The 13,033-nt window shown below is 36.5% G+C and overlaps 1 protein-coding gene across 1 annotated transcript in view; it reads right to left on the bottom strand.

Moving 5' to 3' along the window:
* LOC138713293 (mitochondrial enolase superfamily member 1-like) overlaps positions 1 to 6,695 on the bottom strand; it is a 44,087-nt gene extending 37,392 nt beyond the window's left edge. The window contains exon 1 of the mRNA XM_069845272.1: positions 6,111 to 6,695. Within this exon, the coding sequence (XP_069701373.1) occupies positions 6,111 to 6,124 (14 nt within the window). The 5' untranslated portion in view covers positions 6,125 to 6,695. The remainder of the gene's footprint in view (positions 1 to 6,110) is intronic.
* Between the last annotated feature and the right edge of the window lie 6,338 nt (positions 6,696 to 13,033).

Raw genomic sequence — 13,033 nt, 5'->3', positions numbered from 1 at the left:
CGACGAGTGCTGTTCATAAGCGTGCGACCAAGTGTACTCAAGTAGACGGCGACATTTTTTAAAATGTGTTGTAAACTCTCCAAGACTGTAAATTAGGATGGAAAATTGAACTGAAAATAATTAAGTCGGTGGAAGTGGTGTGATTTGTAATAATTGTTGTGATAAGTGCGTAAGAATAATGTAATTTTCTAGTTAAAAATAGAAAAATATGTCTGTACGAAGCAACTAAGAAGTTCACAGCACATTTTTAGCTTCATAATACTTGTCAATTAAAGAAAAGTACTTCTGAATGGTTCATTCTCTATTTATTACGGTATTCTTTTACCTTCAAACTAAAGAAAAACCGTATTTTACAAACAACTTTAAATTAGTGTAACTCTGAAAATATTGAGAAAGGGAATTATGTTTATATGACATTTCTTGCTCAAAATGTCTTCAGGAAACAAGCTCCGTAAAGGACGGTAAGTCCTCGTGAATCTGCCTGTATAGCCTACATTTATGTAGGATAACAGTACCTTATCTCTTGAAGATACGATAGTAGAATACTGCATAGATACACTGCAACTTACTGCACGAGGAGTCTTGCGGTCCCAAACAATAATCAATCCATTAACTTATACACGATTGGGAGCACAGAAGCGAGTGATAATCAAAACTCAAAAGGCTAATTCACACGGGGATAGATTACAGGAGTCAAGTGCTTGGAGCAAGTCTACATTCCTTCAACTTTCCCCGTGTGATATGGTCGAGACAGTCAAGTTGTGACTTGGCGGTCAAGCAGAATTTGAGTTGGCGACCCGTCAACTTTTGTGTCCACTTTCCCGTCACGTGACCAACTTGACTACACTACTTCCCGCGTGTGAATGCGAACTTGTAACAACTTGGCAAATAGAAAGTTTGTAGTTTTAGGCCTACTGTCGAAGTAAATTAATAATTATTAATAATGAGCGCCCCTAAGTGGAATGCCAACGATATCATAAAGTTTTTGGAAGTGTATGAGAAGTGTGAACTTCTATGGAATATACGTGACAAAGAATACCTCAGTAAAAACAAGCGGGAATTATTATTGCAGAAACTAGTCAGTGAACTCATGGAACAAGGTTTCGAAAACATAAACGTAGAAGTGGTTCGAAAAAAGTTAAAAACCCTTAAAACAGGACTCATTCTGAGATGTTTCCTGTATTCTGCAGGACCTTCTTCAGCTAATTCTTTCAACAAGGTATTAGATGCGCCGTGCATAATTCTTCTACGAATCCATTCTTAACCCATGTTCTCTTTTCCTTTTTTTAAAAAATATTTTGTAATTCATACAATAACAAGGCGCCAATTAGCTGCACACATGCTTGAATATGTGCTGGTGGCATCTTCAGTTTCACCAAACTAAAAATGCCAGTTCACTATTGATTTTTATTAACTATAACAGAATACAAGAATTCAAACACCACTACGAATACAACATTCAGCGCGCGCTTTTTTTTTCAAGCATGGTTTCAAGTTTAATGTCTCCGTGTGATCACAAATATAGCATCAAGTTTAGAGGCTTCAAGCACTTGACTCCTGTAAACTATCCCCGTGTGACTCGGGTTTATAAGTTCTCTATACTATGGTTGAAGTGTAGGCCGACGTTAACCTAATGAGTGGGACGATAATACCTAGGCGGAGATACAGGGGCGAGGGTGTACGGGGACAATGCTCCCCACAGGTCAAAGTGGTAAGGCTGCTTACCTCTCTAGCATTAGGTATGAATAAAGCATAATTCCGAGGAGTTTAACCTAGAGAGAAGAACAAACCCTAGAATTAACTAACACAGGAATATTGTAGGCCTAAACCTGTTTTTAACGTGGCTACCTCTGATGTTATGAGCAATAAAAGCGAAAGGTGCTTCTTGATTGTACCATTCAGATGCAGTCCATGTGATGTACTATATTCATATCTTATTATAGGTCTTAGAACGTTACAACCATCAAATCAATATGTGACGCAACAAGTCCCATCAAGGCCGCTCAAGCCATTTATTCACATTCCATACCGTCCTGTGAAAACAGGGCTTGTCGTGCCTACTGAAAAGACTGAGGTATCCCACATGCATTGTTATGATTGCTTTTCTCCATTATGTTGGGGTCTTTCTCAATGAAATAACTATAATTTCTATTTATGCTATTACCTTATCCACCCACTATAACTACATAATCCCTCTAAGATAATTTAGAAGTTCGATCATCTAAGTCTAAGTATTCTAAATCCTTCATTTCTGTGAAGAGCATTAGGCTGAAATATGGAAGACACCTTTCACCCAGTTCTGACTTTAAAAGTGAAGCAATACATTTGCATTGCTGCTTCCTAGTAGCTAACTGTAACTTTATGCCTACTTTTACTATAATTGACCGTTCAGATTTGAAGAGTCCACTGCAAGAATGATAGATGTCACTTTCTTCTCGAAAATGAACTAAGACTGTCAATGCATAGCTTAAGACATATAGAATGTACATAGAGAGTTATATGGCATTAACACTGATAGTCAATGTCCAGTAATGATCGGAAAATCACAGTTAAACTTTGAGCGCTAAGCATTTCAAACTTTCAATTGCTTCTCCTGAAAAATGTATTCCAAATGACATCCATCATTCTTGCAGTGGACTCTTCATTTATGACCGACTTTTACTAATGTCGAGGCTGAGTTTGTATTATTCTGATCAACATTCATTGCTTCAAGAGCATTGAGTTTTGAAGCAGAAGCAGAATAATCTACAGAGAACCGTCTATTCCTAGACCTAGAATATTTCGGTTTCGTCTGCGTATCAAATCCCCACTTGGCGGATCCGGGTTCAAATCTCTGTTTGACAAGTTACCTGATTGGAGTTTTTCCGAGGTTTTCCTTTAAATAAGTGAAGTAGAAGTGCTAGCTAACTTTCGGCGTTTGGCCTCGGACTCATTTCGCTATCATTTATTCAAATGACATTGCTATCATTACCACAGCCCGGGTTGGTTTTAAAGTACAACGTGCTATATTTGTTCAAGAGAGCGACCTTTCGGCTACAAAAAATATTTCACAGAACAGGAATGGTAAGGACAATAAGTCTCAGGCTGAAATGCAAACCTTACAGCCCCTCCTCCGTATAAAAAAAAAGGTACCGGTACCTGTATTGTCTTTTCTATGCATGTGAGCGCATTTTTATGTTCATGATAATAATACATTTCTCGAAATGTACAAAACATGACTTACACCGCTTTGGCTTTAATCCCCTCATATGTAACTACCTATGAATTAGCTTATTTTATCGTCCTATTGCGCCCTTCTCCCAAGAAAATGGTTCTATCTCCGCCTAGCATAAGCAGGATACATACAGGGACATCATTTTATTTTTACTAACATTTTTAATATTAACCTGGCTATATCTCTGAATTAAAGGTCTAGAACCGGAAACACCACTTGCTCCCCCTTCCAAGACTGGAGTTCGATGATACTGGCGTAAAATACAAGCAGATCACTTTACTAGCTATAGGAGGGAAGAAAAGTAGTTCATCCTTTACGTAAACTAGGAAATATCACGATTTCGAGTTTGATAATTTTCATTAGGTTTTGTTTAATCAAAATACAGTACTGTATTAACACTTAGGGTGCTATTCATAGACATTTCGCAGCACGCGCTACGAGCGTACTAAGCTAGCCCCGGCTATCGACTGGTTACTTGTACAGAATTCAAATCATATCCTATCGCTAACACTGGTTTATGAATACGAAAAACGCTGACCATCCACCGGAAACCCGCGCTAAAAATGTCTATGAATACGGCCCTTAGTGTTTTTATTCACGAATTGAGCTATCCATTCGGACGTATTAATTATGCAGTGTATATTGTACTGTTACAGCACATTAGCGTACAATATAGAGAATGAAGTTAAATTGAAAAATAATCATAATATGGATATTTAAACACATTTTTTTTTAAATGGTGGCCGTTCATTTCGATACAGGGTTCAGTTCTTTTGTGCATATTACTGCACTATAGACTTTTGTACCTAATTCCAATTACCAGTTTCGTCCTTCGTACTAGTAACTCATGTTGAAATAATTCTGTACCTACTCTATAAAAGAGTACTTTACGTACTGTAAATTTAATCTTCACTTCTTCCCGATCCGAAAAGATAAAATTACCCAGAAATGCTATCTACTGTCCGTCCAAGTGGTTACGTCGCAGGGTCGTAGAAAGGGGGGGGGGATCACATGACAGCTAATTACTTAATAAGGCCCTTTTACTTAAGTTATTTTAAACAGTTGTATAATATTACGTAGACGTCCAATTCCTAACATAAAATTAATGTTTTCAGAAAAGAGCTAAGACAGCCCAGCTACTAGACTTTACAGAGGGACGAACAGAAGCAGGTGGGGGAAACCAGGATGCGACGTAGGAAAACGGACGACAGTACCTGTGCGAAAATATGATTCAATATTGAAAGCTCTTTCGTCACTGGAAAACGCGAACATATTTCTGGAACGTGCTATACTCACTCAGTACTGCATACGCGGCCTTGGCTCTGTGTGGCGAACGATTGTAAGTTCACTAGTAGAAGGGGTGGGAGTGAAGTACATTCAAAAACTCAGGTACAATAAAAATTGAAGTAAAAATAAAATGATGTCCCTGTATAAGCAGGCTCTAGATATTAATGTTGCACTGGAAACAAATGTTTGAATTAACACTTACAATTAATAACAGCCAGTAAAAGCTCATGTTTATGTAATTTAGAAAATCGGGAAATTTTCTGGCGAATAATCTACGATATCGCAACGTGTTATACATAGAAAAAGCATACCGGCAATAAAGTTAAAAAGTCAAAATTCTGGGTAGGCCTAAACATATCGCCACTGGTTCTCCCCCCCCCCCCCAGTTCGTTCATTATTGAAAAGACTCGAAAATTTACTTCATAGTGTAATATGTGATGACGTGATTATTAGGGTACGGATTTTTAGATCGTTAAAATGTAATTTTAGGTGCTTAAAATAGGCTTAAAAGTTTAGGAAATAGTCTCTAAGGAATTGAAAATAGGCTCTAACAAAAAATAATGTTTTCTTTAAAAACATGTTCCAAATCATCAGGAATTCACTTCTAGAATTTAATAATTTTAAATGCTTATACACCGTTACCACCACCACTACTACTAAAAGTACAAGAACAACAAATATCTAATACATAAGCTAAACAATTAAATGTGAAATAAGTTTTAGACATAAATTCAGTACACAAGCCAAATATAGTCAATTTTTACCAAGCCTTATCCGTTAAGCTTCACAATAAATTACTAATACTTTTTATAAATTTTGAACTAAAAAGCAATGCCGTCCGTCACTGAACACAAATTTGTATGAATAATTTAAAGGAAAAATTGTTCCGGGGCCGGGTATCGATCCCAGGACCCTTCGCTTAGCGCGCGAACGCGCTACCGACTGAGGTACCCCAGGAACTATACACGACACCGTCACAATTTTTCCTTGAAATTATTCAAACCTGCTTCACAGGGAGCTTCTACCTGGAAGCCAGATTTGCACAAATTTGTATGCTGAAAATGAACGCTCCACACCCAATGAAGTAACAGGAGCGTATTTCAATTTTGACACTAGTTGGACAGGAATGTTACATTGTAAATCCGTGTTCTTTCTTGCTAGGATATCTGAAGCAGTACCGTACGCAGGTCCTTCAGTCCTACATTTGTCTGCAGAACTTTTTTTTATCCCGTACTTTATTTCCAACAGAACCAGGAACACATTTGGAATTTAAAATACATTTTTCGAAATAAGAATACGTGTTTTAACCTATTAGAAATGAAACATACTTATAATAGGTCAAAATAGGCTTTGTCGTCAAAATAAGCATTTTAGGTGCTATTAAAATACCAATTTTAGGCATAGTTTTATATGAAACGTGTACTTGCAAGTTTTTATGAACTTATCTTTTAAGGATTAAAATAGGGTTTTACCTAAAATCCGAAGTCTAGTGATCATATACAGTTACAGTATAATGCTATATATACTATTTACAATTTATTATGCAAGTTCATATGCATTTCTTCATATTCTACAAACGTGCAAAGAAGTGAACTGTAGGCAGGCCTACCTTTTCTGAGCCATCTTCTCTGTCTTCGAAGCCCAAATGCAACAAAAGCCGACACTATCCAGTATTTGTTCCTATGAATGTGTTTGCTTCAGTATTCTTCCGTTCTTGCATCTGATAACATAGTGCAATCTGAGACCGTATCAAAACATCATGCTATATTATGTAACTAAATGAATTGATATGTGGGTTTAGTGCTGCAGGCTGCTCTATAGTATCTCAAGTGCTTTAAAACTCGAGTGCCAGAGACTAGATAAGCCTCTATTTATCGTGCTGAACAAGGTCAATCCCATCAATAGTGCATATGTCTGTTTGAAATAGCATAGGGAGGGGAAGGGAATGCGAGATAATCCATTATCCAAATTGGTTGCCAATATCAACTTTGCTATAACTAGTTTGTTGGCCTACTTAGGATACTAAAACTTCGAAAACTCGTACACGGGAGTACGAGCTCTCGCGCCCCCCAAGTTTAAGTCTTCGCTAGGGGACTTTGTCTCTAAAGGTACTTGTTCACGGAGCTAATTTTCTGTCCATTGCAATGAATTTTCAGCGCAAGGTCACTATTGCACCGTGTAAACTGCACAGCAAACTACTAGATTGCAGAGGCCATGAGGAAAAAGCGCACAAATGACTTTTGATTTGCAATACGATCCTTGCGCCGTGTACACAGCGTTAAGGAAAGTCAGGCGCTATCTCCTTCTTTCGTGATCAAGTTAGATGATATTGCAGCTGGTCCAGTAAGCCTTCTGTACGGTGCTAGATATTCCGTTGTGTTTATTGAAGAAAAACTGTAGAAGAAATAGAAAATACTCGAAACTATTGATATAAATGATAATATATATTGTTTTATTTATATAATGTAGGACTTAAATCTTCATATATGATATATACAGAGTGCTTAAAAAATTGTAACATATTTTTATAGGAGGTGGTAGTACAGGTCGAAACTAAAATAAAAAAGTTCTTATAAACATGTGTCCGGAAACAAATATATGTTGAGACATGGCCCATGTTATATGATTTACATCAACAACTTCCAGGTCCGGGCGTTTAACCTCAATGGGAGGGACAATATGTTCTAAGATGCGTGCAATTCGGAAGTAGGATGAGACAGGTACCTGTAAGTCGCTCAAGCTAACACTAATCGCCCAGCCCTGCACTAACCCAGTAATATTAAATATTATGAGGTTGATATATAATGTGTAGGAATGGTTAAATGTTATGTTTTAAATGTCATGTTTTATTTAACGACGCTCGCAACTGCAGAGGTTATATCAGCGTCGCCGGATGTGCCGGAATTTTGTTCCGCAGGAGTTCTTTTAGGCCTACATGCCAGTAAATCTATTGACATGAGCCTGTCGGATTTATGCACACTTAAATGCCATCGACCTCGCCCGGGATCGAACCCGCAACCTTGGGCATAGAAGGCCAGCGCTATACCAACTCGCCAACCAGGTCGACAGGAATGGTTATGATATTGTGAATTGACATACAGTATAATCAAGAATATATTTTTATTTTATTGAACATTTTGTCTTACATTGTCACTTTATTTGTTTAAGGTCAAAATGGAAAAATAATTATTACAATGGACACGCGAACGAGTAAGGCTACACTGTGACTGTCAATGCTACAAGGTCAAGTAGAACGCTCTTGCGCCAGAGAATCCAGCGCGAATTTCATAGCGACATGTAAACATGTGCTGCAAGATCTTCCTGACAGCTTCTAGCGCTATACAAAAAATTGCAAATAGCGTGCTATTCGGCCATGTGTAAACGTGATGCGAAATTTCTGTTGCGCTATTAACAATAGTGCGCTATATAACTAACATCGTGGACGAAGGAACTCACCGCTGGAGGAGTTGTCCCACGCATTGTACAGTTATTTCATAAGTTAAATATGTAAAGATATTCTATGCAGGGACGAATCAAGAATTATGTGGGTCCCCGATGAAAGTAATAATAGGGCCCCTTGAATAAGAAAATAAGTTAATAATAATAATAATAATAATAATAATAATAATAATAATATTAATCATCATCATCATCATCATCATCATCATCATAACAAAACAACTCACCTCTTTGTTGTTGAACAAAGGGATGTACTTCAGTCACAGTCACATATTTATTAACACTTTTCCTTGTCCACTACTGTGAAATAACGTTAGGTCGTCTGACCGTGAAAAGAGCGGACCTGGGTTCAAAATTTTCGGAGTTTTCCCTCAACCAATTGAAGCAGAATTGCTGAGTAACTTTCGGTATTGGACCTCGGACTCATTTCGCCATCATTAATACACACATCATCATCATCATCATCCATAGGACCATAGCCAGGGTTAAGTTCACGGTGCGGCGTGCTGTACTTGTACAAGAGCACGGCCGTCCAGCTACCTAGTCATTCACAGAATAGGAGTGGTAAGCACAATAAGCCTCAGGCTGCAGTGCAAGCCGTCGGGTACCTCCTCCGTACAAGAGAGAAAAAACACCTTTTCTTTAAGTACGGTACTGGTCTCTAAATAGCAACTTTTCTGCACTTTGTGTAGGAAAAATCGTGAATTGTGTCATCAAAATCAATCTCCGCCAAATTTCATGTTTAGTACTCATCAACATAATTGTTTAAGCGTGATTGTGCCATGCGGTTTCTTAATTCACCTTTCATTAATTTTAGCATGGAAAATGAATGCTCGCCAGATGCATTGGTCACAACAATGTCAGAAAAATTCTAATCAATATCCATATTGGGGACTTTCGACAAAATATTCTCATTTTTTATGCAACTGTATAGGTTGTGAATATTAAGATCTTTATAATTCCGATCATCTCCAGCATATTCTTGCAAAAATTTCATATTCACTTTCAGATATGCAACAAAGTGGTGATACTCAGATATCAGCTCTGAAGAAATAAAATCTCCGTTATAAAAACTTTCACAGTAACCGTACTTCGAAATTTCTAAACTATTCAAGGCATGCAGATTAAAAAAAAAAAGATCTAAAAATGTATACATAAATTTTACTTCGAAGTTGTTACGGATTTTCTTAATATTTTCTTATTTTTCTTTCTCTCAGTACAATCACTTTCAAAACGTTTCATTTACTAGTGACAAGTTAACAGGAAGGAGTGTTAAAAAGAAAATTAAATTTAATAACTTAGTACAGTGGTTCTCAACCTTTTTTGATTGACGACACACTTTACTGAACGCCCACGATATCGCGATACACTTATTTGCTTTTATTTATTTATTTATTAATATTTGTGTGCTGAACAACAGCCAGAGGCCAATTATAGTTCAGCACAATACACAAACAGAAGATACAAAGGTGCAAAAACAAATAAATAATATCTTAAATAAACAAAAACATAAATAAAATAGATAACAAGAACAGTAAATACTAATAATCAAAACGAAACTATACCTTAAAAGGATCTAAATTGTGCCCATGCAAATTGGCATATTTTATGCATCTACAGACTGGAGAAAGTGATTTAGAATTTCTGTTATAAAAAAATTTATGAAATCTTAAACCTTTTGTAGGAATACGAAGGCTGATGTTGTTTGTGATAGACTCACAATCAATATCACCATTGATAACTTTGCAAAGAAATTGATAATCAAGATTTTGACGTCTAGGATAAAGGCTACAACAGTTAAAATATTTACAGGTTATCTCATAGTTAAAGTCAGAGGAATTGGGTATAAGTCGAAAAGCACATAAGGAAATAAATTTTCTGTGAATATTTTCCAATTTAACCGAATCTGTTGAAGTAATGGAATTCCAGGCTACAGATGCATATTCAAGTTTAGATCGAACCAAAGTAAAGTATAAATAATAATAATAATGATAATAATAATATATTATTATTATTATTATTATTATTATTATTATTATTATTATTATTATTAATAGCGGACGGGGAGATAATCACTGTTCATTGCACGGGAATGTTATCGTTTTTAACCTCCTTTTCATCCAACTAAGACTATCTAAGCCTAAGCCGTTCCAGCGTTTTCCGCCAGAAAAAAAAAGCACTGATAACAAGTTCTATGTATAAAACTTGTATAGTGTCGGACGTCCAGTGTTGTAGACATAGACAAATAGGTCGATGTTAACACGCAATCGAAAATTCTAAAACAGGCAGCAACTTGAGCGGCATTAGAAATAAAAAACAAAGGTACATTACCTGTGCGTCAAAAATCCCAACCTATCTATACTGGATGTTCGATAAAAGACTCTTATTATCATTTTTGAAAACTCATGTATTTAAATTAATGTGAAGTCTGCCTTAGTGAGTTGCACAAAGTTTCTCTATACGTGGCCTTATGATTGACAAGCCAGCACTTAAATCATCTTCAAGATGCAGCAGTCTATTTTTTTTTTCATGGTAGAAAAATGCTGCTTCACACAAGTATTATTTTGAAAACGGCAGTTCTAAATAAATGTTTAGTTTATTCGTCACCAACGACTTATTTGACAAAATATTTCCGCATATGGCATTCGGGATTTGTTTATATTCATCTCCACGCCACGTAAAACCATATTACAAATATACATCACTATCTTTACGAAACGCAGTACGTTTTTGTGAACCTGAAGGGAATTTTCGCTCACATTATTTGAATTAGCACTGCTGTCATCTAACCCAAAACTTGATTCAGATTGTATTTTTCGAATTAAAAATTTGTCCATGATAAAATCAAAATAAAGCACTTTTGATAAAATAGTCGCACTATTACCTGCTCACACGTATATACTGAAACTGACCAATATGTTCTGACGATTCTAAACTCTGTTTTTTACTAAGTGGGAAGAGTAAACGAATTACAAAGCATTGTTGCTGATGTTCATTTTCTTTCAAATAATTATCGCCAGGTAGAAAAATTAAAACAGCATTATTGCAGGTGTTCACATTTCATTGGTAAAGTCTGTCTCAAAATAAAATGTACCATACCAAAGAGTTCGTTGTAAATAAAAAATTCATTGTAAAGAGACTTTCTAGATGGCATAAAATTTATTTTTTAGTTCCAAAATTCCGTGACGCACTCCATGGGGCTGCGCGACACACCGGTTGGGAACCCCTGACTCAGTAGACTCATGACACGACCACTTATATTCATAAGTCGAATGATTACTGTCGGATGTTGGGTAGCATAACGTCGCTAGGTGGAAAAGCTCGTATCATTATTTTACAGGAGAACGAAAAAACTGTTCTTTGTCGCCATTTATTGCTAGCTTATGTGATACTGAAAGTTTTACTCTTCCGCGATGGCGATTAATATTAAACTGAGGTTTACGAGATTTTGCAGGTAGATGCGCATCACTTAGACGAATTCATGGTAGCATACCACAAACTCAATTTCGAACATTTTGAGGGGTTACGAGTATTTGCACCTCAAGCGACGATAAGCATTTGATGGTGAAATTTCATTGTTGTGATAATTTTAAAATAAAAGTTCATTGAATATAAATGTATAACAATACTCTTATATGTAATAAATTAATAAAGGACTCTGTCATCTGCCATATAGGCCTAATATTCATAATTTTTGTTTGTTTGTTTAGTCAACTGTCCGAAGACAGGTTTGAACCTCACAAGTGACATCAATAAGGCATCACTTATGAGGAAACTAAACCAGGAAATAACGGAGTAGGATGACCAGTTCCTTTCCCCCTCCATTGTATTCATCACTGACTATATTTGTTTTTTTGAAAGATGGGACATGACAGGAGCGTTGCGATCGGAAAAACAACTGAATGTAATATAGCGTGGTAGGCCTGTTGCTATAGTAACAACGGTTGAGTTACCAAACTTACCATTCCCACATGGTAAGTGCTTAATAGCTCTCTTGGCGACATTTATTGTGCACATAATGTTAGCATTGGTACGTTTCGTGTTTGATTCTCTGTCGACTTTTGCATTGTTTTCTTGCTTTCGCGTCAATTGTCAATTAATGTTTTAACGTTAGCCATCTTAACGTCAATTGCTAGCTTCCATCAGCTGGCAGCATGGTAGTCCATATTGGCAACATGGCACTGTAGTTCCAAGTTCGGCCGCTTAACTGTAATGTCCCATCTTTCAAAAAAACAAGTATAGTAACATATTACGCTAATCAGATTAAGATGTATACAAACAATAAAATTGTTCTTTCTTGACACATATCGTCAAGTGAGATGTACTGTCTGATAACAGATGTAATAAGGTGGACCAAAAATGAACAGTCGATTTTGAACCTCTCCTTATTTCGGCTAACAAGCAAACATTCTGATGGGGGCAGATAAGAAAGTTAATTATTTTTCTTTCACCTTGTTAATAATGTCAAAAGAAGTGCTTATACAAATTTTGGCCACTCGACCACAATTACGAGGGCTGTAAAAATAAGCTTGCCAGGGGCCGTTAACAGAAATAAAACACAATTTGATTGGAAACATTTGTTGGTACAGACAGAGTGATTGTTGAGCTATTTTTCAACATATTCCCCACCGGAATTGAGATATTTGTCATATAGGATCGACAGGGAGGTACAGATGGCTGTCAAACGCTGGTTGTGATCCCAAGCGGCTGACTTCTACGTCACAAAGATACAAAAAATTGATCCCATGGTACCATATGACAAATGTCTCAATTCCAGTAAGGGATATGTTGATAAATAGCGCAACAATTGCTATATATGTTTCAATAAATCTTTCCATGCAATTGTGCTTCTTTTTCTGTAAAAAGCCCCAGGGAAAATCACTTTCTGGACGACCTCGTAATTGCGGTCGAGTGGCAAAAATTTGTATAAGCACTTATTTTGACATTATTAACATGGTGGAAGAAAAAAAATTAACATTTTTATCTGCCCCCATCAGAATGTTTGCTTGTAAGCTGAGTTTGGTTATACAGCGAAAATAAGTTGTGTTTCGGAATATAATACCATTTCCTTAA

The sequence above is a fragment of the Periplaneta americana genome, chromosome 14, assembly GCF_040183065.1.
Source record: "Periplaneta americana isolate PAMFEO1 chromosome 14, P.americana_PAMFEO1_priV1, whole genome shotgun sequence".
NCBI classification, from domain to species: domain Eukaryota; kingdom Metazoa; phylum Arthropoda; class Insecta; order Blattodea; family Blattidae; genus Periplaneta; species Periplaneta americana.
The sequence above is the reverse complement of the archived record's forward strand: the minus strand, read 5'-3'. Positions and strand labels throughout refer to the sequence as shown.